Raw genomic sequence first — 27486 nt, forward strand, 5'->3', positions numbered from 1 at the left:
CACTGCAAAAAGAGTAAAGCATTTTTCTGTTTATTAATTTACAATGAAGTCTTATATCAAGGATTACACATATGTACATACTACTGTGCTGTATTTACTCTAGATTTTTTGATTCAAACAATAGTTTATATGGATATTTATTTAAATAGTTTACTTTATTAAAATTAGATTTAAATACCATATACGTTATTCTTTTCTCAAGCCAACTACGATTGGTATGAGTAGTTTTGCTCAGTGTAGCTTAAGCGATCGCTTGCAAACATACAACAACAATGGCTGGCAATCAGCAGGCAACTTTGACTTTTGTCTCATTGTTTCATATTTATTAGAGTCCCGGCTGAAACCTTACAACTCAACAGGCCAGCGACGCGTGCATCTTTCCAAAATTGTTGTGGGAATTGGCTTTGGCTACAGTTTTTGGCCACCGCTGCCACCGATGTCGATGTTGCTCTTTTAATGGTTATCCTTTTATGCGGCCGGGACTTACGCAACCCAAACGGCAGCTGCTGTAATTGAAAATTACATTCGAGGAGCCCAGTGGTGCCTGCCAGGGCATCCCAACGCATTCAATTACCAGCAATTTATATTCGCTCACTCGCAGGCAATGCGCACCAAACACGAATTTACTGGTAACTAGTTGGCTCGGTCTCGTGGAGAAATGTGCGTGGTCAAAAGGAAAATGGCTAATTGCCAGCGCACATTGAACTTTAAAGTGCAAAAGCAAACGAATGTAATGACAGCAAGCCGTCTCACTTTTTCACTGTTCGATCGTTTTCAGCCAGCCCACAGTGCGTATGAGCAATAAATGTGAAGTGGAGGCAGTGAAACCATCTTCACCTGTGCCGGTGATACTATGTTGAGATGTTATTAGGTGTCAAATTAATGGGTAAATAAATGGTAATTATAAGAAATATGCATGAAATTAAGAACAGTTGGTGTGGAATGCAGTCTTTATCCTCTTATAAAGTATACAAATTAATCCTTTTTTATAAATCGGTTTGTTATTTCAAATCGCTTTAAAAAAGGAATTAATTTCACATATGTAAATTATGTAATTATAAAATTGAATGTCCTGAATATGCCTTGTTATCCTCAGAACGCCTGACTAATCCCCGTCAGCTTCGATTTGGCATTCTTCATTACTCAATCGCATCCACACGACGGCGCCGTCAGCTTCGATTATGCATTCCGTGATATAACTGATATAACTGGCGAGTTGAGGCATAATCTGAAAAGCCTTTCAACGGTAACAAATAATATTCACTTGAATTCGGTGCGGTAACAGCAATTGCACCCGCCCCATCGCGTTCGGCATTCCCCTCGACTTCTGGCGCGGGTATTAAGCCGCGGCTGCTGCCGTTGACATAATAAATAGCTGAAGAAATTAATTAAATGCAAATTGCCAAATCACATAATCATATCAGATGGCAGCTGGGACAGTCGCGAGCGACACTCATTTTCGTTTTCATTTTTCCAGACTTTTTTCCAACACATCCAACATACTCTTGTGTGTGTGTTTAGCAAGACGCGGAAAAGTCGACGACGAGCGACTGAGCAATTTTCCAATTGATTTTCTTGCAGCTCTAATGGTATCATTGACTAATCAAAATATTTATGCTTTGCATTCACAGGCCCGCTTTAATTGTTAAATATTTTAAATTCGCCACCAAGTGCCGCTGCCATTTTCACACATCGAGTGTGTGGCGGCGTTGAGGAAATCTGGTGGCGTGGTTTTCCCATGACGACTTCCTTGGACTTTCGGTTTCTGCCACCGGCAAGAGCGTCTCATTAATTAGGCGCCAATTGAATGTGTCTCTTGCTCCCTCTCTCTCTTTCTCTCTCTCCACTTCCTGCAGTGAAAAGCGCTGAGTTTCCCAGGGGGAAAAAGTGGGCGGGAAGTGGCTCGGCAAAGTAGGTTAAATACTTTTACCTTATTCCGTAGCCGGCTAATTGCTGTCATTTTTGGCGCTGCTTTGTTTTTCCTGCTGCCGAGCGGCGCGGAGATGCAACAAATTAACAACTTTTCAAGCTCGCCCGAACCGGATATTATGAAATTTACCAGTTTCGAGTGCCATATCGAGATTATAAAATGGCTAAATTTATGCAACCGCCTCGGGGGACGGACGATTGGACGGCAGGACCAAGAAACCGGCTGCAGATCCCCTAATCAAGTTGTCAGCCTGCACATACATATTTCCATTCCGCGCTCAAATATATTGCGTTTTATTAGTTTATTTATGAGCTGGCCGCTGCAGGGACAACGCCCGCGAACTCAATGTTAAGTTGAAGTGCAACCGAAGTGCAACTGAAGTGCCACTTGTGCAGTGGGGCCCACTGTGCGGCTACGTAATGCCAGCGCATTGCATTACGTATACGTCACGCCCTAGCCAAAAAACGAGGGAGAAAATCATAAACACTTTCACAGAGCCACTCAATGGGGTGGCAGTAATGGTGGTGCAAGCCATTTGCCTCAGCAATTAGTTAATGACCGAATATGTATGCCGAAAAGAAAGAAACCAATGAAACCCAATGAATTGGAATGGTTTGAAAGTAGCAGCCGTTTAATTATCATACAATAAAGCAAATGCATATGCAGGCTTACTCAGTTGGTATAATTATATATGCGAAAGGCGAGCAATGACTTTTGGAATAATAATTTATATAATCTCTAAGAACAGAGTTTGCATACACATATCAAACTATCCGTGGCCTTTCCCCATCCGAATGGGTTTTTATTTCTTAGCCACTTCAGTCAAGCATAAAAGTGAATGTGCCAAGATACAAAATCGTGGGCAATAAAAGCACACAGTGAATAAAAATCAAGCCTGTGCAAATGTAAAGTGCTAAAAAATAACAAACACCGTGTAAAGTGTTTGCTGTGTGTGGTTTTGGCAACGAAATTTCGCAATCTACGAAAAGTGTGCGTGCCACAAATTAAAGCTGCCGCAATAATGGAATAATAAATCAGCATAAATATGCATTGGATGAAAAAGAAAGCGCAAACGATAACAGAAATCAAAATGCAATTCGCATTTCCTTCCGTTTTTATTTTCGAGTTTTGCGCGCATGGAAACGCATTTGGAAATTTGGAGCAATTAAATGGCAAAACATTTACACTTGACTGCAACGTGATCCGTACCGATGTCTTCCTGAATGGGGGGAATATCCACCTGGAGAGCGGACCAAACCCAATCCGACCCGTTGTGGGCGACGCGAATTAACCCACAGAGGCAATAAAAAATGAAACTTCAAAGGCGGCAAGCGCTTTAGATTGGGATCAAGACGCCGCCAATCTGGCTGCTCCACTTTGGCACCCGGAACATATTTTCCAAAAAAATGCCACAGACACTCGGCACCTCTTATTATGCCGTTCAATGCATGGAATTCTTTTGTGGCTCTCATTTTGCCTTTATGGCCCAATTGAGATCACTTTTTTATGGCCAAGGTATCGGCAAAAGACGTGGTGAATGAAAAGTGAAAGAAGCTTACCTAATAACTAGCTCAGGGAACTAGCTCTTGTCTTAACTAATATTGCTCATGTGCACAAAGAAATAAATAACTAAGCGATTAAATAATAAATTTATATATGTAATAGAAACTAATAAATATTATATCCACAAGATTATATATATATTTTTAAAGAAATTTTTATTCAACTAATATTTTTCCGTGTAATTTGGGCAACAACCCCTCTTTAATATTTCTTGTAAAAACTCCTAAGCATTCAGTTTGGCCTGCTGAAACATTTTCAAACATTTACTCTCGCCTGGCCTCACTTAGATTGGGCAAATTGGCCAGGAATTCACGGCGATTTGCCTCAATGGTTCGCCGTTGCCAATTTGCATCGCCTGGACTGCTATTGACCAGTGGCCTGGGCGGCGGTAAGCTGGCCTCCGGCTCCTCGACTTGTGGAGCCTTCTCGGCATTGTTGGTTTTGGCCCTGTGGTATTTTGAACTTTCAGTTTGCTTGGGTGCTGCAGTGGTGGTGGCCTTGGTGGTTTCTTGATCCGCGGGCAGTTGGAAGGGCACGATGGGAAACTGCTGGGGAATTAGATTCTGAACTGGGCGACCCTTGGCTGGGTCCTTGCCCTGGATTACATCGAGCACCGCCGGCTTTAGCACATCCTTGGTCACATCGATGTGGTTTAGGTCGAGACCATGCTGTTCCTTCAGCTGCTGGGCCACACGATCCGCCACATGGGAGACGCTCACGTTGAGATGGCTCTTGGGATCCCAGGTGACATTTGAAGGAGCATCCGCTTTGCTTCTCTCCACAAGGATATCCGGTCTTTCGGTGGGCCAAACTGATTTGATTTTCTCATCGCCTGCTTTAAAAATCTGTATCTGGGCCGAGTAACCTCCATCCTCAGACGCCATGTATTTGGTGACCTCAATGCGTCCATCTGGCCTTTCATATCCATAGCTTCCCTGGATGCTGCCATTCACAAATCGCTTCTCTTCTCGAAACTGAGAGTTCTGCGTCTGTGGATCATCTATCTCATAGCCGAAGGAATATGTGTTGGGTCCTATGAATAAAATTCAGAAGAACAAATCATTTTCAAGGATTCTATTATGTTGCCTACCATAAGGCTCGTGCACGAAATAGTTTTTCACTTTGGCTTTTTCTTTCCCAGGTTTCACTTTAGTCTGATTGTATACTTCGACTTTTGCTGGCAATGGATTGGAGTACGCGGCGTATACTTTTGTGCTCAATACAAAAACCTGCAGAAGAAATAAAATAATTAATATATATTAAGGCGTATAGCTTGTCTAGCAAAGCGAAAAAATAAATAAATAAAAAATGTTACAGTATTTTACATTTGCATTCTGATCTTTAATTGATTGATTGATTTATTAATTGTAAAAAGCTTAGGTGTTAAATTAATTGATTGTGATGCCAAAAATAATTAGACACGTGTTTCCACCAAATGAGCCAAAATTAAACAAAAACGAATTATACATATATCAATATATGCACACAATTAGTTATTTTATTTGCTATTTCTGCATATACATAGCAAAAATCAAAAAATGAAAGTCAAAAATTAAAGAATACATTTATATCGACTAAATATATTATGTTGAAGAAATATTTTTGTTTTGTTATCTTCACTTTATATAATGAACAAATCCATATCTATGTATTACACTGTTGTCAATTTTAAAGTACACACTCAGAACTAAAAATGTTATAGAACACAGTAAAACTGTTTTATTGATTTTCACTGCCAGAACATTTTATATGTCTGAGTACTTTTTTATGCATGAAATGTACACAACTAAACATTCCTGAACATGAAACTAAATTCTTTACGATTGCCCATTTTTAAGCACTTACAAAGAACCAAAACAAAATTGACGAATGGGCCATGCTGAATTTCAATGCTCCTCGCCTGTAGATCGATCTATCACATTTATTTCGGTGCTATTATTATAATTATTTTATTTTTGACCGGTGAGTTGCGCGTACTTTCGATGGCAATAGCAGACTGAAGAACCGAGAAGCTAAAACGAAATGGAGAGGCCCTCCATGTGGGTGCGAATCCCCATTTGGAATACTTCACCGGAATGCTAAGTAATTTTCTTATTTTTGCTCTGCTAATTATTATAATAATTATTTCCTAACCATGCTAATCTTCACAACCTTCGCTGTAGCTTCAAAAACCAACCAAAACCAACCCAAGAAAAGAGATAATCATTATTTTTTCAATATGATTTTTTATTAATTTTTTTTAGTTTTTTCTTTCTATTTCCATAATAACGTTTTCGCATTTCGTTTGCTGTTTGCTGCTGGTGTTCTTGCTGTGTTTTTGCATACAAATGTTTATGGGGAATATATAGTACATAAATGTAAGACTCAAATGAACTTTTGAGACGTGAGAGACATGTGAGAGTTTGTTTGTCGTTCGTTTATCCTCCTAATTGAGTACAATGTTTATTTTTTTGTTGCTTTTTCGTATGTTTTTCTATGTTTGTTTATAATTAAGCTGCATAATTCTTTATAAATACACAATAAATGTGAAAAATACTAAATGCAAAAAATGAAACTAGATACAAAGGTGTCAGACTGAGAGTGAGTGAGTGAGAGATATAAAGAGAGAGAGGAAGAGATAGGGAGTCGTTGAGTGAGTGAGACGGGTGAGAGTGAAAGAAAGAGACGGAATGCGGTCACGAGGATAACAGCGGGGATTCCTAGAGTACTAGCTACTAATGCACAATGACCGGCCCATTGCCGCAATCCTTTGCCTTCCAAGGACCTGTTCTGCTAGAGATCCTATCAAACTGTCAGCCATCCCGCAATGGCACACAATTTAGCACGCCCACCGTGGCTCTCAAAGGGGCGTGGCAGTTAAAGGATGCTGCCCACAGTTTGACAGTCATCGCAAAGGCTTCTAAAGAAGATGATGTAGAATAGGAAAATGTATAGCGTAGAGAGGAGAGATAGTCATAAATATATTACAAAAGTTTAGCATGGGAAACTGAAAGAACTAAGCGTATAAATAAAGTTCTATGTACAGAGTGAGGAGAAGTCCTAAAAGAAGCCTTTGCCGTCCTTGAAGTACAATTTCTGGTTGGGACATTGTGTGCAAAAGTCTGCCAGCGAAATCGGTTCTGGTTAATCGTACGTACATATATACAAACAAATAACATATATCGGTTGGAAAACTTGTCACTCCAATTCCGCTTCCGGTCATCCTTTGCGCGTTCATCATCCGCGATCAAGTCATTCCGAATGCCAAGTCGTTATGAATTTCGGTTTGTTTTCTGTTCGGTTTATATCCTTCGTCCTTGTGCCATGCCAGGATCAGCCGGGTGCCGGGACACGCCCCCTAAGGCGGTCCGTGTCTACTAAACTCTACGCTACGCTTACTTACAAAAGATTTCATTTTCGTTGTTTGTTTTTTTTTTTTTTGTGGTTTTTTGTTTGTTTTCTTGTTTGTTGTTGTTCCTATGAAGATTCTGGTGTGAATGGATGAGAGCGAGAGGGAGAGCACCTTGGTGACTAAGTCAGGCTCCCGCTTCTTAGTAATGATGCAGCAGGCCATGGGGGTGGGCCAGCACGGGGGCGGCATGCAGCACGGGGGCGTGGGCGATGATCTTGGTGGGGGCGGTCTTGTGGACGACGGCATTGAAGCCATTGTGATCGTCGGCGGTGTAGTCAACGGTGCGCACCGAACCATCGGGCTCAACCAGGGAGTACTGGCCTGTAAATGGGTTGGATGGACAATGGACATACAATTTTAAATGGGTCAGTAAAGTAAATAAAGTTGTGAAGTCTAGACTATAGCTATAAATAAGCAATGAGGCAATATTACATAAAAACCCAATTGACATTAAAATAACATAGCAAACTATTACTATTTTTTGTAACTGTTTCAACAAAAAAAGAATTATGTTTCAACTATAAATGTTTAGTTATAAAAAGTTTATATAATTAACATATTAACTTCTTATCAAATGAAATAACGTACTAAAGCACTTTAATATTGGTCTCGTTTAATCAAGTTCGTTGCCTAAGTCTTTAGTTTGTTAGCAGAAAAATGAAGTTAAAAGTTCCGCCTTGCAAAATCCGCTGACTTTCTATAGGGCTCAGTGCGATTTTCTAAAGTTCGTTGCCTAAGTCACTTTATTTAAGTTCGTTGCCTAAGTCTTTCGTTTTATAGAGGACTTTGGGATACTTAAACTTTCATGATGAATTATACCTATCAATTGTGGTAAATAACCCATTGATAACTCACCCTTCACCACATCACCGTCGCGCTCCTCGGCCTGCGACTTGATGTCGCCGGTGTGGGGATCCTTAATGCCGTAGTTGAAGGAGTACTTGGGATAGGCCACCGGCTCGGCGTGGACGGCATGGACGGCGTGCGTCAGGACTGGCGCATGATGCACCAGCGCGGGGGCGTAGTGGCCCAGCTCGATGGGAACGGCCTGAGTGGCGGCGAACAGCAGAGCGATGGCAACAAAGTACTAAAGAGTATGGAGAAGTGAGCATCAGGATCGGGGGAATCACTTGGGTTCTGGGCTATGGTTGATTGGGGGCAGGGGGCAGGGGATGGGAGCACACACCTTCATATTAATTATCGAGCACGAACGGCAAACGGACACACGACGCGAACACGTAGCTAAAAACAAGGACGAAGGACGACTGGACGCTGAATCCTGCAGAGGAGGCTGTAAGGAGTGAGCTCGAGTGAGTGAGGACCGTTAAGAGCACGAAATCGTTAGCTGAACTGATGTCTGCAACGATGACCAAAAGTATTTATATACGCGTCGCTCGCCGACGACTGCAACCCGATCAACGACGACTGGAACGAACGACCGATGGCGGTGCAGCTGTGCCACCGGTGGGTTGCGGTGGGTGGTGCTGGTGGTGCTGATGGTGCGGGGGGAGCTAGATGCCAGTTGCCAGCGGAGTAGTGCTGCAGTACCATGCCATACCACGCATGTGCCACAACAATGATCCCCGAGTTCCCCCGCTCAAAAGTCTGTAGCTAGGTGCGGCATTTGTTTCTCGGCCTGAGAAGGCGTTCGGTGACTTAGTTTTCTTAGTTTCGCTGACTGTTTGTCTGCCTCTCGCTGATGACGGCGCTGCAATTGAAAGCGACACTTTTGCATTGGCTCTAATGATCTAAGCTCTTTATTTATTGATTTGCCGACATAACTACGATCGTTTTGGGTCCGCACAACTTAACCGAAAAAATATTTTATTACCATATCTGTGGCAATCAAACGGGGCGTCGTTATAATTACCACGCCAACGCCAAACCAACGGCAAACCAATACCAAGCCAACTTGCGTAGCTTTCGGGCCACGCAATTTGTTGCCTGACATTTTTGCGACCGATTTCAGTTTGTTATTTCCACGATCTGGAGAACTGTGTGCGGAATTTCGGTGTTGGCAAATAGTTTGACATGGCTAAGCAAATCAAACGCGGCTCAATCAATAATTTTCGGAGGCATGAGACAAATGTTTGTCGCCACGATTGCGAGAAATGATAAATATTATATGGCATTTTTAGCTAGGAGATTGTAGCGGAATGTTATAAATATTAAAATGCGCTGGATATATTTCCTTTTTATAAACCGAAATTTGTGACCAACATTTCAGCAAAGATAATTATTAAAATATAATTAATTAGATGAAATTCTTTTGCATGATTGTTAATCTCGTGTTATAATAGTATTAGCTGATAAAATAAATTCAGCGAACAAAAAAGATCCTCAGCCAATCTTGGCAATTACCATTATATTTAACACTAAACTAACTAAACATTATATCTGCAACTCCACCTCCTTTTTTTACGCTTGCTCAACTCAAAAACAGTTTTTTTGACACTTTTTTCGGGCAACACCCACCACAAACAGCTAACCGCTTTGGCATGACATATCAGAAAATTATGATTGTATCTTATAAAACACACACAAGTGGCCATTAAATGGAGACAAACAGCCGAGGGCTGGGGAGGCCAAGGAGGAGACCGACTGACGTCTGAGCAAACGATGGGAAAAAGGCCCAATGTTCGTTTGCTAGGTGCAAAAAGCATTGGCCAGAGAAAAAAACAAAAAAATATAATACAAAATGGAAACAAAACAACAGATACTCAGATCGCACTATAAGAGATCACTTTGGAATGGGCCTGGCCATTAGCATGGAAAGCCAAGACAAAGACACAGAATCGACTTACATAAAACGGCTTTAAAGGCGACACATTTACACGGCAGGCCGAAAATCGCTCGAAACAATTGCCAACCACCGCTGGACCACAACACCAAAAAAAAATAAAATAAATAAAAAGAGTTCGGGCCAAACAAGTTGGCCACGTCACGATCGCACTTTGACAGACCCAAGGAGTCGCAGGGGCTCGGTTTTGGAAGTTAGATGGTTAGTTGGTTAGTTGGTCACTGGACAAGACAGTTGGAAAATCGCAATGAATACGACATGCTTTGTCTTTGTCTTCGGCTGGATCGATAGATAGATGGATAGTTGCGCAATGGTACCGCCAAGCGACAACATTGCTTGATCGATCGAATTGTTTTGCATGCGTTAATTGCACTTGTCCACGCATGTCCCTCCATCCCTCCCCTTCCCATTTAATCCCTCCTCCACCCAACGAAATCCATATCAACTCGAGATTTATTACACTTACGGCTCCATCTGTCGATAACTAGAACAAACATTTAATCTTGATTTATGTTCGCCTATCTGGCAGTTTGTTTGCCTATGTTTGGACAATGGCTTCATGTGGGCGGTTGGCAGTTGGGGCGGGGCTAATGGATCCATTGAACATTTAAACGCACTTTGCCTGGCATTTCGGAATCTGAGCTGGGTATTTTCGGCTATGTGAGACAATAAAAATGGATTGAAAAGGCCCATAAAAATCAGTACAACATTTAATTTAAGTTTACTGCTTGGGAGCAGTATATTATTAGCAGGTAGTTCCCGTTTTTATTACTTTATAATAACAATAGGAAATATTTCCCTACTAATCATTGAAAAGTCGACCCACTTAATGCCATGGCTGTTTCTAAATTGTACCCTTTGGCTCAAATGACTTGACAGTTATAGATTTGTGGCTTGATTTATGCAGTAGGCAAAGCGATATTTCGTTTCTTTCGTGATTGAGACTCGAAGGTCTTTTGGCTATGCATTACTCTAAACTGGACAATAGCTCTCGGGGTTATTTCAATTAGAAAGTGAGTGCAGTGAATGTGATACAGCGCGTTGCACAACGCTGCGTATGCGTAACGTGCCATATCCGGTGGTCACTGCCACAGAGATTACATCCGCTGGATGTTACGCAATCCCAGCACTTCCGATACCCTTTTGGAGGAGATCCAATGACACCTCGGCATCGTATATCGGCGGCTAATTAAAACATTTCCAAATACGAGGATTCTTGCACGTCTGAGACCGACGCATGCTAACCATGTTTAGAGGTTTTCGCTTTTTCATTCTATGCCGCCAAAGGGGCAGGGAGATAACAGGTAAACAGGGGGTTATTAGTGGACCAAAAGTTGGCTGTCAATTAGCCCGGTCCGGTTTAAGCCGTCAGTCCAATTTTGTCGCCGGCTCAATTGTGAGATTACCGACGCAAAGTTGGTCAGGCTGCCTGGCATTTCAGCATTATTACCGCATCGCATGGCTGGCACAACCAGCCAGACGTCGCTTTGATCCACTTTTTCCAGTCTGCTCTCTGCATTTCGCACATTTAATGCGATTTTGCGCATTTGCGCGTTTGAAATTAAGAGAGTGACGAAATGGTACCACCAGCCATCAGACATCAGCCAGCGACCAAAGTGGATCACGCATACTGGAGGAAAATAGATTTTCCGAGCTTGCAACAAACTTGCCTGTCCAACGGCTCGCTTGATTGAGTCCATGCGAAAATGAAAATGAAAATCAAAATGAAAACTAGCTCGAGATCGAAATTGAATCAAATTCGCTGTCCAGACTGCAATGGAGTGAGTCCAAGTCGAACGCACACGCTTCGCCAACCTGGCTGATATATGTATGTGTACATATCCCAACATGACGTTGATGTTGTGGTTGCATAAAGATCGCCTATTTGCCCCCCTTAACCCCTTAACCCTCTAACCCCGTTGAACCGGCGACTAAAGCTCGCCAGATATTTCAATTAGCGATTTATTTAGATGTTCCGCTAGTTCGGGATTTACTCAACGGATTATTTCTGTATTTTGTCTGTGGGCGAAACCACGCAATCAATTTCTTTGATAACCCTCAAAAGGATTATAGCTTGAAAACTTTATGAAATACCATTTGTATGTAAATCCTTGAAGGCCTAAAGACAAAACAAAATTTATATTAATTTTCAAAGAAATTGTGAACATTGTTTATATAATATGTTTTATGTTTAATTTGTAGTTTATCACATTAAATGAAATATAATTAGTAGGTATTTTTACACGTCTAGTAGTCCTCGCTGCTGGACTCCTCCTGCTGACTGTGAGCATCTGCTTCGACATATCCTTCCTCGCTGCTGCCCTCGTACTCCTGGTGATCCCCACCCTCCTCGCCCCCCTCCCCCTCCTCGTCCTTTTCCCCCTCGCCGCCACCCTCATCGTAATCCTCGTGCACTTGGTACTGGCCTTTTCCCTGGTGCGGTGCTTGCTCCTCCTCCTCCTCCTCGTGCTCATCCGTGTCCCCCTGATGGGCCTCGGAGCTGTGGTGTCTCACCTGGTTGTCCACCAACCCATCCCCGTCGGATCCATGACCGTGCAGAGTTTTCACACCGTTCGTAATAACCTCCGCTTGAAATCCATTGGCATCGTCGGCCGTGTATTTAACCACACGCAAGGTGCCATCCGGATCGACTACGCTGCGTGAAGAGAAATAAAATTAATTCAATGTGCGATTTAATGCATGTGCAGAGGTGTGTAATTGGTGTTTAGTTGCTTTTTTATCAATATTCCACACTAGCAAGTCTGTAAAGTGTTGCTGATGACATGAACATGATGAGAATTGGTAGTATTCAGAGTTTTTTTTCCATAATGCAAATTTTATGTTTAATGGTTTTTTAATTTCGAATATATTTGTATTTCTTGTTAATTGAGTGATAATAATAATTGTCTGCAAATATGTGATCAAATGTCACCCTTGTTTAGAAATTTACTTATTATTGCAAAAAACTTAAAAATGCATAGCAAAATCACTGTTATTTATTAAAAGAGCCTTCTGGCATTTTATTTAGCACAGCACGAGATGATTTCATGATTGATTATACACAACCCGCTTTCAGAAGATCTTATCAAATACGCTGTGTATACAATTTACCAGCAATCTTTGAAATCAACTTGTTAAAATGCAATGCCAACAAACTGTGCCTGCTGCTTCTGATATTAAGTGGTTTCGGAGTGTCCACGATGCCATATCGATTGCAGCTCAGTGTGACGCTAATGAATGCGTTGACAAGTTGTCCCCAACCCAAAGCGCCATCCACAAAACAAACTCACCTGTAGACACCGCGCACCTCGTCCCCGTTCCGCGTCTCCTTGCGATTCTGCAGCACGCGCGACTTGCCATCCTCGACGCCATAGGCGAAGCTGTACTCGGGACGGGCCACATAGTCCACGGTGCGTCCATCGTGGACGGTGACCAGGTGCTCCGGCCCCACCACCGGACCCTCGAATCTCGCATAGGAGTACCCAACCGCTGCGCATGCGTCCATCATTCCGAATCCAGCAATTAGCGCCACCAGTGGCAGCAAATCTTTCAGTCGCCGCGCCGCCTGGCAGACGCGTGCCTCTCTTCGCAACGCAATGCGGAAGCCCAAACGAGTTGGAGTCCTCGCTTGGGTTCCAAATCCAAACCGAAATCCATTGACGTCTCCAGCTGTGCTGGTTATGCGTCGCTTCTTCATATCTCTCTCTACCAACTGCTGCTTACTTATGACTTATGTTTGGAACCCTTCGATCCCCCGATTCTCGCATACTAAGCGTGAAATGTCGCACTTACCGCCTATTTATATAGCCATGGATTTTGGGGGGGAAATTGCATTTCCGCGAAATTATGCGCTTCAATGGAAAGCAGCCGAGTGGAACTTCAGCTTTAGCAGGGATGTGGTCAACCGATGACGTTGGTCCACGCCACAAATTGCACCACTCCACAGGGTTTACACAATGCCCCTCCGTCTGACGTCATCGATGCGCAGGGGCTCGCGTAAAAGGGGGTCAAGTTGGAAGGCAGTAAATATATATGTATATTATTTCTCTTAAATGCCACGATCCCTGATTGACCATCGCGTATCGCGGCGCAATTTGTTCGGCTGAAAATCGCTTTAAGTGCGTTCAGCTCGCCAGTTAGTTGGGCACACTGAGAGATAGTAGGGGGTAATAAATGAACATAAATTGTGAAATCTCTGCCATATAAGATATGATTTGAAATTACTATATTCCTTGATTTAAATTGTTAGTTTACATCGATTTAAAATAGGAATATTTTCTCTACTGCATATTCTTACACTTACGAGCATTTAAGATGTATATCGACATTAATTTCGTTCATTGCCATTCGTATTTTTTATGAGATATTAAAGCTAGCAATTAAAAACCTGTAGATGCCAACTGATTATTTTTTCCCCTGTGCAAGTGCCCAAAAAAGTCGAACATGGAACTACCGCCGATGGCCAAGATAAGATACCTCCACGGGCCAGCGACAGACGCAGCTGCAATCGTTGAAGCTTTGACCTTTTTTCTGAGGGTCTGGCCAAAGGAGAAACATACATATATACAAAAAAAAAAAAGATGGAAAATCGAAAAACCAAAACTGGCGAAAAGCAACCAAAATATGGCTTTTATTTCGGCTGCTTCTAATTTATAAGCAACGCGCGCAGAGGCAGCCATTGTTGGCGATGCTTGAAAAATGCATATATCATTGGCCTTTGGTACTTGGTGGCAGTTAGTTGTGCGCACAGTAGTCGCTGGTTTTACGGGGTATTCGGAGGCGACTCCACGAGGGTTTCGGTGGGGGGGATTGGGACTGGGACTTAACTGGCCATCGTGGGAAAACTAGTTGGCTGCACCTGTGTGTGTGTATCTGCGCAGAAAGCGTCGCTTAATTACCCACATTACACAAATGCTGAGGCAACGAGAATCGCACATGGATCGCACATATATGTATATACTATAGTGTAACTCTTTTTTGGCTGCCATTAACGTAATTAAGACGCAGCTCGTTGCCCTTTAGTGGCTTTAGTGGCACGCAACAAATGTGTCACTGCATTATGACTCCCAAATGGCGCAATGCAAATGCCTCGTAGTCGGCGGCTATTAAAGCGAAACTAAGCCACATGCCAGCGAGTCATGTTGCTACTGCTTTTATCTTTTTTTTATATTTTTCTCGCTTTTTTCTGCGGCCCAATAGCTGGGGTATCCTAGTCTAGCCAGCTAGGAAAGATTTCTGCGGCCAGATAAATTGCACATGCCACTGTGCTGCTACACTCGCAAAAAATGTCAATTAAGATATAAGTATATAATTAAAGCTTTTAGAATCATTGCAATCCTGCTTACCTAAAAGCAATGTTTTTTAGGACTTTTAAGTATATGTTTTAAAAGGCACTCTATTTATATTTTTAGAAAAGTAGAAGCAGTGTGCATTTTTTCTGTTTATTTATATTTTTATAGTTCCATAACCTTGTACTTAAAAAAATATTTTTTTAATTTAGATCCCAACTTACATGTTAATTCGCCAAGTGCGCATGTGTGCTTTTCTATGGTCGGTTATGTAAGGCATCCACTGTGCCGACTTCTGCCCCATTTAAGCTGAAAACCCGCTTTGGCTTCGTTTTCCATTTCATTTGCACCAACTCCAAATGGAGGAGCAGCTGGAGACGGGCAACGAGATCTCGATCTGGAACGAGTCTCGGTCTGGTCAGCTTCTCTCCACTCGCGATTGCAAAACTCACACGCGTTCAATGAAAGCGAGGCGGCAAAACTAGACTCAATCAGTTGGCCGGAGCATTTTCATTCACACAAGTCAACTCACACACTGGACACAAGACTGAAACGTAGAATCTTGATCAAATTTGAATAAGTACGTTTTTCATTTTGTTGTAGCTTTTTGCAATGATTTGCCTGTCACGTCTGGTCATCATTAACTTGCCCAGTGTCTGGCCATCAAAAAGATCCAAGGATTCTGAGCAGAAGGAAAGCAAAGGTATGGTTGGAATACCTTTGGAACTTTGTACTAAATATATTATCTTAGCTTCTGAAAAGCCAGCTGCACTGAAGGACTTTCAGAGACCTTTGCAGATCCACACAAAGAGAGGCTACATCAAGTGGTTCAACAAACTGAGTCGCTGCCAGAGAACTCGTCACCTTGCGGGGAGAATGCATCCCAGGTTGTAGAAACGCATTAAACCAGAAGCTATTAACGTTGTTCTTTACTTGAATTTAATTACCTTTATTTTTGGGTTTGCTTATTATGCAGGCGGAACTAAAATTTGAAATTCGATTTTGCTCTGATTTCCCATCCCGATCGCTTCCATGGATGATTGGCAATTAAGATTGCATGGGGTGCATGGATTAACTCACGTAGCTGACCCATATTCGGAGTGGCTCTGCTTCAGCTGGGAGCCGGTTGTGGATAAGTTGGTCAGTGGTGCGATTGCCAGTGGCCAGTGGAGCACCGTGACATGGCAAATGGCCACCAGTTGGCCAGGTACAGATTGGAGCCCCTTTTTTGCGCCTCTCTACAGCCGCTTTCCTCGTTATTCGCTCGGCTTTTATCTGGCCAGAGGCAAATTAGTCAAATGGTAACAATTATGTAATGGTCTAGTTATACTTGGCCACTTGGCCAGTTGGAGTATCCCGGCGAGAAGTGGGCGTTGCATGTTTGCCTTTCACTTTTTTTTCTGGATCTGGATCTGGATCGGCCAGCTGTGCCAGGATATATATCAAACGGCACGATTATACAATATAGCTACGTAATTAGTCGCCTCGTATGGCGGCAAACAATTGCAAACAGTTGGCAAACAATGTTTAAATGTTCTCCAAACTGCGGCCCGCAATTGAGACATTATTCAATTTGTGACAATCGCGAGAAAACCGAAGAATGAAACTGTAACAAGAGCGAAAAACAATTAAGTGCATTTTGGATGCGATTTCCCAAAGCGATGTTCTAATTTTGCAACCGAAAATGCCTCGCTGGGCCCAAAGTTGTGAACATTTAATGAGCACCAAAAACGTAAATTTAATTTATATCGTTTTCTAAGCTTTTTGTCAGACGACAAATTTCGTAATTTTTTTTTTTTTGTTCGCTTTATGTCGGTTACTTTGTTGGTTTTTTTCTATTTTGTTTGTTTGGTGGCTATTGCTATTGGGTGATTCGTGTAAACTGTGCCGACTCGGCATGGAGCTTTGGATTTGGACCCTGGTTGCATGTCAAAGGCGCATGAAACGCCGCCAGCCTGCCACAAGAATCAAATGACACTCGGCCTGGTCCATTTCGGTCGCTGCATGGAGGCAAAAAATTATCCATACAGCGCAGTATGCAGTGTGCTCTATGCAGCTTGCAGTTTGCTGTATGATATGGTCAAAATACCCAGCAGTGTGTAGCCTTAATTGGCACCTCGACACTTGGCCAGGACCGAACCGAACCGAATCGAATTGAATCGCATCGAATCGCATCGCATCGAATGGCTGCTGTGTAGGTGCACTTGATGGCCGGCTCTGGTGTGAGATTTATGTATGTTCTCCTTGCGTATCCATTGCCCAACTGGCGGAGCGGCACGACGGCTTCTGGGCAGTTGGAAGCTGGGAAGTTGCAAGTTGGCACTCTGGTAGCTGCGGCGCCGCTTTTTGATAAAGTATCCCAGCCAATGGTCACGCAATAAATTTTTGACATGACTTACGCACGTTCGAAATGGTCGAAAGGGGGGGGCCATTGAAATGAGTGGTGCCCATTAGGCAGATCTAAGTGATCAGAAACATTCAAAAACACTTATACAAATTTTATGGGTGCCAGCAAAGGCCACGCTGCGTATGAGCAATATTTTGTTATTAATTGATTTCTTTTCGCTGCTTATTGTTGGTTATTTAAAGCTAGATTTTAAATTAATTTAACTGATTTTTGTTTACTTTCACTATAAAAAAATTCTTATACATATTGATAGTTTGATTTCGTTTAATTTATGATAAATACTACGTGCGTAAGTCTCCTCCCCTTCGATGTTGCACCTTCAAAGCCAGCTCTGCCCCAAAAATGTCAGCGATTAGCCGAGAATTTAATTTGACTGCACCCGCGCCACCAACATCCGTCAATTTTCATCTGCGTGTTCGCTCTTGAAGAACCGCCCACCCTGAATTGGAAACACATTTCCACATATGCAGATCGCGAAAATCCAATCTGCAATAACTTAATTCGCATGCTCGACGGCGAGCGTCGCTGAAGCATTTAAAAATCGATTGATTGCAGTAAAGATCGTAATTATCCAGCAGTGGTAAACCTACTCTTGTTAATTAAAAGCGCACAATCGCTTGAGGCGAGTTCAGCAATTATAATTGCGTCTGTTCATATTGGACGATAAAAGCCAGTGGTAATTGACATTTAAGGCAATTCATTAACGCAGCTAACACATGGGAGTCAAAGAGCCAAACCTCAATACTAAATACCAGCAGGTGGGCTACTGCCAAAATAAAAGAAGAAAAATGGAAAAACATCAGATACAAGCATAACATGGCTAATCATGCACTAGATTTTGGGATATGTGTTTTATTTCACAGGCCCGACTAAAAAATGTTGCCTCGTTTTTTTTTCCAAATTTTGCTCCGCGCATTTGCATACAAGTTGCCAAGACGACGGCGCCACAATCTCCTCGGTTCCCAGCCTCCAGCCTCCAGCAAGTTCGAAGATTTCGGAGAGCCGAGTTGTTAGCGGCAATTATTGTAACCTGCAGACGGGCTGCATAAATCAGCTTAATTGCTATATTTAAATTCTAAATTTGGAGCTCTGGCCAAGTGCGCTGTCTAGTTGTGCAAGTGACACGGTCAGCGTCCATTTGGACCTGCAAATCTAACTTATGTACGGCAATATTTTTTGGGCAGGAATGGCAATTTATGCTGATTAATAAGTGTGTGATGGTGGTCCATTCAAATTTTGCATTTATTTGAAGTATGCATATTCATTTAAATTACGATATAACTGTTTGGTGTTGTTTTTTATAATATTATCGGATGTCGAAAGTGAAAGAAAAAGTATTCAATCAAATTTAATGAATTTATAACACTTTTTAAAAAAGCTGTAACGGTCGATTTTCTAAATTCAAAATGTGAGAGAAGTCGATATACTTGTAATGGTTTGTGTCCACACTAAGGACACTGGATGCCTAGTATTTCGTATACTGAAATGCTACAAAGTGCTCATTTTTACGATACTAACAATACTAACGCCATTTTTTAGTATAAGAGCAAGAGAGCAGAAATATACTGCAAAGTGTTATGACATTTCAGCTCCACAGTCACACTGCACCGCTCCGCCATTTTACGCTGACAATTTTTTCGCAAGATTAAAGAAATTAGTTCGTGCACGAGTAGAATGTAAATAGTTACAGAATTCGCCCCACTGACAACAACGCGTTAAAGCAATTAATCAATTAATTGTGCAGCGGGCGCGATTCCCCGGCTAAATCGCCGAGCAGCACGCCGGTTTCTGCTCCGGCTTCCCCCCCAAAAAAAACTGTACGAGGCGCGAGTGTGAGTGCGACAGAGAACGAACGAGTGTCGAGTGCCTTGGTGTGCGTGCGAAAGTTGGGAAAAGCGGCGAAAAATCAGTAATTACGTCTAGGAAGAGCACCTTTGCCGGCTCAACATGGCCGACGTGGTCTTGGATCTGTACGCGGAGGACCTCGACAAGGACTTTGCCGGGCAGGCTCAGGTAAGCCATGGGAAAAAGCAGTCGCTTTGCAAGCCGCGTGTGTATGTATACAGTAGGGTGGATCGATGTGCGAAAGAATTGTGTTAGGGGGTGGAACGGCGTCTTAGGAGAGCTCACACACATAGTACCCTGTAATGTAGGATTCTTGGAAGGAGCGTACGAAACGATTTAGATATAAACATGAACTGAATAAATATAAATATATATTCAAAACCAAAGTTCCTTACCAATGCCAATACTTTTTATAACAATTCTAAAGTTAAAACAGTTAAATTTCATTATTTTTAAATGTTAAACTTGGTGGTTTGTTTTACACCACTTCCAAACAAGTATCTTTTTCAACATTTAAAAGTTTGTTAGCCACCCTACTGCTAGTTTGACCCATTTGTTAATTTCTTACTTTGCTCAATCCGGACAGGACGAATTTGGAGGTGATGGAGTAGACCTATACGATGACATAGGCGGTCCCACCGAAGCGGCCGCCTCAGGTGGCGGGGGCGGTGGAACGCCCTCCGCAGATGGAGCCGCTGGACCAGGCTCCGGGGATATCGGCGAACGGAATTCCGGTGGTCCCAATGGGGTGTACCATCAGAGCAGTGGTAGCCTCACTCCGACCATGAACCGCCGCTATCAGCTGTATGTGGGCAATCTCACCTGGTGGACCACTGACCAGGATATCGCCAATTCGCTGCGAGACATTGGCGTGAGTGATTTACAGGAAGTGAAGTTTTTCGAGAACAGGGCCAACGGTCAGTCGAAGGGCTTCAGTGTAATCTCCCTCGGCTCGGAGTCGAGCCTGCGCGCCGTGCTCGACCAGCTGCCGAAGAAGGAGATGCATGGGCAAGCGCCGGTGGTCACGTACCCCAGCAAGCAGGCACTCACCCAATTTGAGAGTCTGCAAAAGACGCGTCCAGTGCCGCCGCCGCAGCAAAATGGACCGCCGAGGGGTCCGGCACCACCCAGTATGGGTGGCGGGCCAATGCCCAGCGGACATCCAGGAGGACCGCAAGGAGGAGGTCCCCCAGGACATCCACCGCGCGGTATGAACTCCATCATGCAGCCGGGCCAGTACCGACCGCAGCACATGTCGCAGGTGCCCCAGGTGGGCGGACCCAACTCAGGACCTCCACGAATGCAGGTACACAGCCATTGTTTTAGCCCTGCATGTCCCCAAAAGGTCTCATCGTTCGTAGAAATATCGCCCGGTTCTATTTTGTTTTGTTTCTACATTCCTACATTATTTCCTAATTCCATCAAAATTGTTCTGAATGCAAAATTTCGTTACTTAAGTAAAATTAGAAACCCTAAATATACGACTTCATTTGCTGTATGGTTTATAAACGAAGACATTCTTCTTCTGTTGATCAATGTTCTTTTGTAAAAAATAATCGTACAAACTAAGTTTTACAATTTAGCAAAACAAATAAATCGACTTTAGTTGTGATATATAATCAATCTGAAATGTCCAATCTCTTTTGATTATTTCATTTGGAAATTTATGAACTAAACTAAATCTGTCGTACAAATTAAGTTTCTAAGGTTTTTATTTAAGTAGTACTTATACTTATTTTGTATTTCTTTTTACTCACAAGTAATTTCAGAGCAATTTTTGTAGCATTTCTCAGCCTAAGGCAGCTTATATTCTTTTTATTTTCTGTATTCTAGTTATAGACCTTCAACAAAAAAGCACATGTAATAAACTAAAATCAAGAGCCAGAAATATAATGAAACGTAATGCCTTCCTGGCTCTACTCAAATAAGATATACTTTTGATTTAATTCCGTTAATGTATTTCCCGCCCGAATATCTGTAATTGTAAAATCGCCCGCTATTGTTATACAAAATGTTTATGTATTACGATTTATGTTCTATTCCATGTCTTTGACAACGCTTACGCACACTTCTACCCCACAACAACAACTACTACTCCAATATAAAACGTAATTCGTATTAATATAGCCGCCAATGCATCCGCAAGGCGGGCTCATGGGCAACCAACAGCCGCCACCCCGGTATCCGTCAGCGCAGGGCCAATGGCCAGGTCAGCGGCCAGGCGGACCACGACCAGGTCCACCGAACGGACCGCCGCAGCGACCAATGGTAACAATCCCCAAAGCACTGAGTCCTCTTTGTATCTATGCCATAATATAATTCTAACGAAGCCAGTAAGAGAACGAGATAAAGGATGACTAACCCAACTTAAGTTAACCTTAGTTAACTTAGTCTTAAGCGATGTATTCAGAACATTTAAAGTAATTCCACGGATCAACCCATGCAACACCAACTCTCATACCCTAGCCTAGAAACCGATTCGATCATTGGGAACAGTAACTAATCCTGTCTCTTCTGCCTTGCAGTTCCAAGGAGGCCCCATGGGCATGCCCGTCAGGGGTCCGCCAGGTCCCGACTGGCGTCGTCCACCCATGCACGGTGGTTTCCCCCCGCAGGGTCCGCCACGTGGCCTTCCCCCAGCACCAGGTCCGGGCGGACCACACGGCGCACCCGCACCCCACGTCAATCCGGCATTCTTCAACCAGCCTGGTGGTCCTGCCCAGCATCCGGGCATGGGTGGACCACCGCACGGAGCTCCCGGTCCGCAGCCAGGCATGAATATGCCACCGCAACAGGGCATGAACATGACGCCACAGCATGGACCGCCGCCCCAGTTTGCTCAGCATGGACCACGCGGTCCGTGGCCGCCACCGCAGGGTAAGCCACCAGGTCCCTTCCCCGATCCTCAGCAGATGGGTCCGCAACTGACGGAGGTGGAGTTCGAGGAGGTGATGAGCAGAAATCGCACAGTCAGCAGTTCAGCGATCGCCAGGTGAGTGCAAAGTACTTCAGTTCACTTTTATGATTCGGTCTAATAAATAATTTATGTAGAGTATTCAAAGAAACTTTGTTGGTTAAATGTGAATTTACTTATGTATGCAAATTTATTTTCAGAGCTGTTTCTGATGCGGCCGCCGGTGAATACTCGAGCGCCATCGAGACACTGGTCACAGCCATTTCACTGATCAAACAGTCCAAGGTAGCGCACGATGAGCGCTGCAAAATCCTGATCAGCTCGCTGCAAGACACGTTGCATGGCATCGAGGCCAAGAGCTACAATAGGCGCGAAAGGTCGCGGTCAAGGGAGCGATCCCATCGCAGCCGGCAGCGACGTGAGCGTTCCACGTCCAGGTACCGCGAGCGATCTCGGGAGCGGGAACGCGATCGGGATCGCGAGCGTGAACGGGATGGCGGGTAAGATTTGGTTTTATAATGTGTGCACCTCACATAAAATTGTATATTAAATGTGTATTCGTTTTATAGAAGCTACAGGGAGAGGTCACGCAGCAGAGAACGTGAACGTCAGGCTCCGGATCACTACAGGGATGACAGGTAAAAATAGTATACTGTTTCTAACTCGCTTCACTGTCTAAACTAAAAGTTGCGCATGAATAATTCATTCTTCTTCATTTGATAGCATCGAACTAATAATTTATTCTTTTTAACACATAATTTATAATATTGTAGTCAACACTATTCTACTTCTACACTAACACTAACCTTTAAAAATAACAGACGACTAAGAGCTTAATTCTTTGTAAATCAATATTTGAAGAATTGTATGAAATATCTTTAAAAATCTTTATGTAAAAGCTTTTCAAAATTTGTTTTTTTGATAACTTCCTGTAAAGATGTTAAAAAAAATTTCAAACGTTTTAACTCATCAGAATATTTCTGTTCTATTTGTGCAACCAAATAAGGTGACAATTAAGCGAATTATTTATTATCTTGAAATGACGATCTAAGTTAATTTTAATCCCATAATCCTACAACAGCCGATCGGTACGTCCACGAAAGTCACCGGAACCCGTAGTCGCCGAAGCAGCGGAGGCGCCATCATCAAAGCGCTACTACGAGGATCGGGAGAGGTACCGCTCCTCGGACCGGGACCGACGCGATCGCGACCGGGAACGTGACCGCGAGCGGGAACGCGATCGCGACAGGCGTGAGGAGCACCGTTCCCGGCATTGACTGCCGTAAGTGGAAGTTGGGGCAGCGCCAGTGGACCGTAATCAAGTGTAAAGATGCAACGCAGATATACTAAACACACTCTATTAACAAACAATAAGCCGCAGCTTGATGGGATGACAAGCTAGCCACAATTAACAGATTTTCGATTTGTATCTAACATTACCAATACGTAGGATATGAATATGGCAAACAGCATAGTTCTTCTAGACATACTATAATAAGCCGAAATGCTGACAACATTTTACCAACGACGGACGGGGGCTGTCTCTGGACCCATTCATTCAACTTCACATCCCAGAATCCTGGCAGCAGCAAGATCGTCAGCGAAGTCAGCAGCAGGAGGATTGATGGAGAAGCTAAGGGGAGAGACAGCGTGGGACTTTTTAGACACTGATGCGCACTGGATCATCAAATAACAAACAACTAGCATTCCTGCACCGCCGTCTTCGCAGCAGAATTTCAATATTATTGTACTCTAAAATTTCGGTTTATTTAATAAAACATAAACGTATGAAAAAAGAATTGTTCCAGAAAAAACCTTTACCAAAACTGTCTTGCATTGTGTGTCTTCTTGTACTCTTATTATAAAAAAACAAACATAATCTTATTAGTTAATGAATTTATAATTGTACAACAAAATTGTATGTAAAAATTACAAAATTATTGCACTTGTGAGTGCAATTAATATTGAAATTGTTATATTAACAAAATCATTTCGCCGACTGAGGCCGAAAATCGTTATTCCTAATGTATTTTCAAAGATTTCGCGATCTTTTGTTGTAAACATTCTCCACGCATTTGTTTAATCATGTTTTTATTTAACATATAAACTTAAGTCGATCATAATTGTGTGCTTGAGACTGAGTGTGAGTGAATTTTTGTAGCATTTAAATGCCGACTGATTCCATCCGCATACACGGATGGAAATACCATATGTTTGTATAGAATAAGTCGAGTGTGTGCTTTTAGCCCAAATACCACGATTTTTAGACTAAATTATTCTTAAAGAGAAACCTCCTAATCGCATTTATCGTAGTTAACTATACTAACGTTAAAAGTTGATGTAGTTCCTAACATAGGTTCCAAGAAAAGAACAAAGTCATCCAGTTCCTCCCGAGATACTGTACTACTCGCGGCTCATTTTACACAACTTAGTCCTCCTATTGTATCATCTACATTTTACTTTTTTAAATTCTAGCTTTACTTTTAATTTGTACATACATTTTGTAAACGAAACGATACTCGACTAAGATCATGTCGCACTAATCCCAAATTGCAATTACACCTTGTTAAAGCAAACCTACGATTTGAAAAGTACCTGTAACTCACCGCAGAGCGAGAGTCTAGAGGTGTTATGAGTATTATGAGCTTAACGATGTCTTGTACAATTTATACTGTAATTGTGATCTTGATGAAACAAAGTACATATGAATTTATACAAACAATTACTGTCTGTTAAGTCATGCCAAAGCAGGTAAAGTTGTCCCATTCTTCTGGGACCCTATACATACACGATACAATTTTAGAGATTCCTTGTTTTATGGACAAGCAAGAACACCTAGTCGCCCAATTTGCAATAGTTTATTATTTACCATGTACTATGTTTTTAGATATTACGCCAAATGACTTGTCTGGATCTAGCGCGAAATAAAAAACAATTTCTGAGTCATTTCGTACTTCGTTGCTTTTCAAATGGAAAGTAGGCAGCGCGCGCAACTGAAACACGTCATAGAATCATCTGGAAGGCTCGTAAAGTGTCCGTTACCCAACACTGACTCAGGTGGACAAATGACCAAAACACTGCCTTATCAATAGTGCTGACTGTTTTCTAGCAACAAAATAAATGAGGGTGGTATAACATCACAATGGCTTATACAATTAACTTATAATTAAATCAATATTTATCGTTTTATTCTATTTATCGTTTTTATTCTATTGAAAAGATTATTTGTCGAATAAATTAAAATGTTCTTGAAATATTCACCATATATACTTTTAAAACATACTAATTTATTCAATAATAACGAGCATAATCCAAATTTAGCGGTAAACAGACTATATCGTCAGCACTAGTCAATGACACCTTACACAACACTAGAAGCTGATAAAACAGTTTTTGTGAAATACAGAAAGAAAAGGCAAGAAAAGAGAGCCGAGCAGGCCTGAGAAAGTAAACAGTCAGTTTTAAAACATCGATCCAACAGTTCAAATTCACTCCTCCGTTTGATCGACAAACTGAAGTATAATATTACCAGAAAATAGGAAGAGCAAGTGCGAGAAAATAACACAATGGCAGATACTGCGAATTACATCAATGACCGTTTCCAGACGTTCATGAACGGCCTCGGCGACCGTTAGTAAGTATTACGTACATTCCGATGGGTCACCCCGAAAAGTTGAGGGTCCAAGTGCGTTGCAGTGACGTGTTGTTTTGGTATCCAACCACATCAACAGTTGGCCATCGGATCGATGGACCTTGAAACTAATGGACCCCTCCTCCTCCTCCTTTATCCTCCAGTGAGCCCTATGTGCGTGAGCACCTGTCAAAGGTCTACATGGTCCTGGGCAGCACTGCCGCTGCCACGGCTATGGGAGCCCTGCTTCAGATGCGCGACTTTCTCGATCTTGGAGTCCTGGCAGCGGTGGCCACTCTAGTTCTGGTTTTGGGTCTGCACTTCTACAAGGATGACGGCAAGAACTACTACACACGTTTGAGCATGCTCTACGCCTTCGGATTCTGCTCCGGCCAGACGCTCGGACCGCTCCTCGGCTATATTTGCAGCATCAATCCGGCCATAATCTTGTCCGCCCTAACGGGCACCTTTGTCACCTTCATCTCGCTCTCCTTGGCCGCCCTTCTGGCCGAGCAGGGCAAGTACCTCTATCTGGGTGGAATGCTAGTTAGCGTCATCAACACCATGGCTCTGCTGAGTCTCTTTAACATGGTCTTCAAGTCCTACTTCGTGCAAGTGGTGAGTGCCCGTTTTTCTACCTTTCCTATCTTTTTTATCTTCAAAAGTGGGGCACAGCTGCTAGATTATTTATAAATAGCTTTATGTTAGGTGGATAAAATAAAGTTGTATCCTCTTTAAAAGTGCCTTGTTATGGAACGTAATGCAAATACACTTAGATTTTTTATTTTAAAGTATTCATAATATATAATTGTATAATTAAACAATTCCCCTTTTGCTTATAGACTCAACTCTATGTTGGCGTTTTCGTAATGGCTGCCTTCATCGTCTACGACACACAGAACATTGTGGAGAAGTGCCGAAACGGAAACCGCGATGTGGTGCAGCACGCTTTAGATTTGTTCTTCGATGTACTCAGCATGTTCCGCCGGCTGCTGATTATCCTGACGCAGAAGGTAGGTTTCAGCAACATGGGTTTTACCCAACGATCAGTTGTTATATAGACCCCTCACCCAGCTCAAGACCTTCATGGTTTAAGGCAGCTCAAGCCGGAGCGAAACGTCCGAGTTAGCTGATCACTTTGCAAAAGCTTCCAGTATAAAATTCGCTGTGAAAAACCACTTTAAACGGTATTTCCTGCAGGCAAGGCAATAAGTATACTTTCACAAAGTCAGGCTAGGATCCTTAGGTCTCTATCAACCACTTGTGGGAAGTATATTTATTTCCAAAAACTGCCAATGAAACTTTTTGCAAAGTTCTCTAGCTGTTTGTGAAATTATATTTATGTCCTTCGCTTTGGCACATTTTAAAAGCAACTAAATATTTGCAGGAGGAGCGAAAACAGAATGAACGCCGCAAGAGAAACTAAATACACCTTTTTGTGTACCAGCCACCACAAGTAAAACATCTGACACGGAATTCGGAGGTTGGCACTTTTCTCATTCTACAAATTTATTCGCATAGAAGATAAATAATGCCGTGTACATTTGGCTTTAAATTTAGACATATATCCCCAGTATAAAACCCATGAAAATTTCCCATTTAATAAATATCACAAAAAGTCAGCTCATCCGCATTTGTTGTCGCAACATGGCGTAGTAGATTGACCATGCTGATAGTATCGATTGGGGGCGTAAGGGTCAATTAATTAGGCTAAGTG

The 27486-nt window shown here is 42.6% G+C and overlaps 6 protein-coding genes across 9 annotated transcripts; 3 read left to right on the top strand and 3 right to left on the bottom strand.

Moving 5' to 3' along the window:
* Positions 1-3629: 3629 nt before the first annotated feature.
* On the bottom strand, positions 3630-5471 carry LOC120449574. Its single transcript, XM_039632128.2, has 3 exons — positions 5339-5471; positions 4584-4722; positions 3630-4526 (listed from the first exon to the last, which is right to left on the bottom strand). Exons 1-3 carry the CDS (start codon positions 5369-5371, stop codon positions 3757-3759), a joined length of 942 nt encoding a protein of 313 aa, XP_039488062.1. The 5' UTR covers positions 5372-5471; the 3' UTR covers positions 3630-3756.
* A 293-nt stretch (positions 5472-5764) lies between these two features.
* On the bottom strand, positions 5765-8219 carry LOC120449576 (cuticle protein 8). Its single transcript, XM_039632130.1, has 3 exons — positions 8071-8219; positions 7740-7971; positions 5765-7205 (listed from the first exon to the last, which is right to left on the bottom strand). Exons 1-3 carry the CDS (start codon positions 8074-8076, stop codon positions 7024-7026), a joined length of 420 nt encoding a protein of 139 aa, XP_039488064.1. The 5' UTR covers positions 8077-8219; the 3' UTR covers positions 5765-7023.
* A 3712-nt stretch (positions 8220-11931) lies between these two features.
* Positions 11932-13412, bottom strand: LOC120449469 (sodium/potassium/calcium exchanger 1). The gene is made up of 2 exons (XM_039631941.1): positions 12975-13412; positions 11932-12340 (listed from the first exon to the last, which is right to left on the bottom strand). The coding sequence occupies exons 1-2, from the start codon at positions 13379-13381 to the stop codon at positions 11932-11934; spliced, it is 816 nt and encodes a 271-aa protein (XP_039487875.1). The 5' UTR covers positions 13382-13412.
* A 2056-nt stretch (positions 13413-15468) lies between these two features.
* Positions 15469-17366, top strand: LOC120450156. Of its 2 annotated transcripts, XM_039632998.2 has the most exons (3): positions 15471-15675; positions 15724-15859; positions 15949-17366. In XM_039632998.2, the coding sequence occupies exons 1-3, from the start codon at positions 15585-15587 to the stop codon at positions 15956-15958; spliced, it is 237 nt and encodes a 78-aa protein (XP_039488932.1). In that variant the 5' UTR covers positions 15471-15584; the 3' UTR covers positions 15959-17366. The 2 variants fall into 2 exon arrangements, with proteins under 2 accessions (XP_039488933.1, XP_039488932.1); XM_039632999.2 differs by lacking the exon at positions 15949-17366 and having other exon boundaries at positions 15469-15675; positions 15724-15866.
* Positions 17367-18957: 1591 nt separating this feature from the next.
* LOC120448592 (cleavage and polyadenylation specificity factor subunit 6) lies at positions 18958-24860 on the top strand. 2 transcript variants are annotated; one of them, XM_039630675.2, is made up of 7 exons: positions 18959-19392; positions 19811-20530; positions 21352-21492; positions 21750-22216; positions 22339-22638; positions 22708-22776; positions 23220-24860. In XM_039630675.2, the coding sequence occupies exons 1-7, from the start codon at positions 19327-19329 to the stop codon at positions 23413-23415; spliced, it is 1959 nt and encodes a 652-aa protein (XP_039486609.1). In that variant the 5' UTR covers positions 18959-19326; the 3' UTR covers positions 23416-24860. The 2 variants fall into 2 exon arrangements, with proteins under 2 accessions (XP_039486610.1, XP_039486609.1); XM_039630676.2 differs by lacking the exon at positions 21352-21492 and having other exon boundaries at positions 18958-19392.
* A 663-nt stretch (positions 24861-25523) lies between these two features.
* LOC120447935 (bax inhibitor 1) lies at positions 25524-27391 on the top strand. 2 transcript variants are annotated; one of them, XM_039629600.2, is made up of 5 exons: positions 25524-25772; positions 25934-26387; positions 26612-26782; positions 26844-26956; positions 27157-27391. In XM_039629600.2, the coding sequence occupies exons 1-4, from the start codon at positions 25705-25707 to the stop codon at positions 26862-26864; spliced, it is 714 nt and encodes a 237-aa protein (XP_039485534.1). In that variant the 5' UTR covers positions 25524-25704; the 3' UTR covers positions 26865-26956; positions 27157-27391. The 2 variants fall into 2 exon arrangements, with proteins under 2 accessions (XP_039485534.1, XP_039485533.1); XM_039629599.2 differs by lacking the exon at positions 26844-26956 and having other exon boundaries at positions 25526-25772.
* The last annotated feature ends 95 nt before the right edge of the window (positions 27392-27486 follow it).

Source organism: Drosophila santomea, chromosome 3L, assembly GCF_016746245.2.
Source record: "Drosophila santomea strain STO CAGO 1482 chromosome 3L, Prin_Dsan_1.1, whole genome shotgun sequence".
Taxonomy (NCBI): domain Eukaryota; kingdom Metazoa; phylum Arthropoda; class Insecta; order Diptera; family Drosophilidae; genus Drosophila; species Drosophila santomea.

Bases quoted from the DNA above. Each gene is read 5' to 3' on its own strand.
- LOC120449574 (XM_039632128.2), bottom strand. From the start codon at position 5,371: ATGGCCCATTCGTCAATTTTGTTTTGGTTCTTT. The intron at 4,723-5,338 runs GTAAGTGCTTAA...TTTCTTCTGCAG, and splicing joins CAATTTTGTTTTGGTTCTTT to GTTTTTGTATTGAGCACAAA. The intron at 4,527-4,583 runs GTAGGCAACATA...TTTTATTCATAG, and splicing joins TTTCGTGCACGAGCCTTATG to GACCCAACACATATTCCTTC.
- LOC120449576 (XM_039632130.1), bottom strand. The intron at 7,206-7,739 runs GTGAGTTATCAA...ACCCATTTACAG, and splicing joins CGACGGTGATGTGGTGAAGG to GCCAGTACTCCCTGGTTGAG.
- LOC120449469 (XM_039631941.1), bottom strand. From the start codon at position 13,381: ATGAAGAAGCGACGCATAACCAGCACAGCTGGAGACGTCAATGGATTT. The intron at 12,341-12,974 runs GTGAGTTTGTTT...CTCTTCACGCAG, and splicing joins GAGGTGCGCGGTGTCTACAG to CGTAGTCGATCCGGATGGCA.
- LOC120450156 (XM_039632998.2), top strand. From the start codon at position 15,585: ATGATTTGCCTGTCACGTCTGGTCATCATTAACTTGCCCAGTGTCTGG. The intron at 15,676-15,723 runs GTATGGTTGGAA...ATATTATCTTAG, and splicing joins TGAGCAGAAGGAAAGCAAAG to CTTCTGAAAAGCCAGCTGCA.
- LOC120448592 (XM_039630675.2), top strand. From the start codon at position 19,327: ATGGCCGACGTGGTCTTGGATCTGTACGCGGAGGACCTCGACAAGGAC. The intron at 19,393-19,810 runs GTAAGCCATGGG...CAATCCGGACAG, and splicing joins ACTTTGCCGGGCAGGCTCAG to GACGAATTTGGAGGTGATGG. The intron at 21,493-21,749 runs GTAACAATCCCC...TCTGCCTTGCAG, and splicing joins GACCGCCGCAGCGACCAATG to TTCCAAGGAGGCCCCATGGG.
- LOC120447935 (XM_039629599.2), top strand. From the start codon at position 25,705: ATGGCAGATACTGCGAATTACATCAATGACCGTTTCCAGACGTTCATG. The intron at 25,773-25,933 runs GTAAGTATTACG...TTTATCCTCCAG, and splicing joins AACGGCCTCGGCGACCGTTA to TGAGCCCTATGTGCGTGAGC. The intron at 26,783-27,156 runs GTAGGTTTCAGC...AAATATTTGCAG, and splicing joins TGATTATCCTGACGCAGAAG to GAGGAGCGAAAACAGAATGA.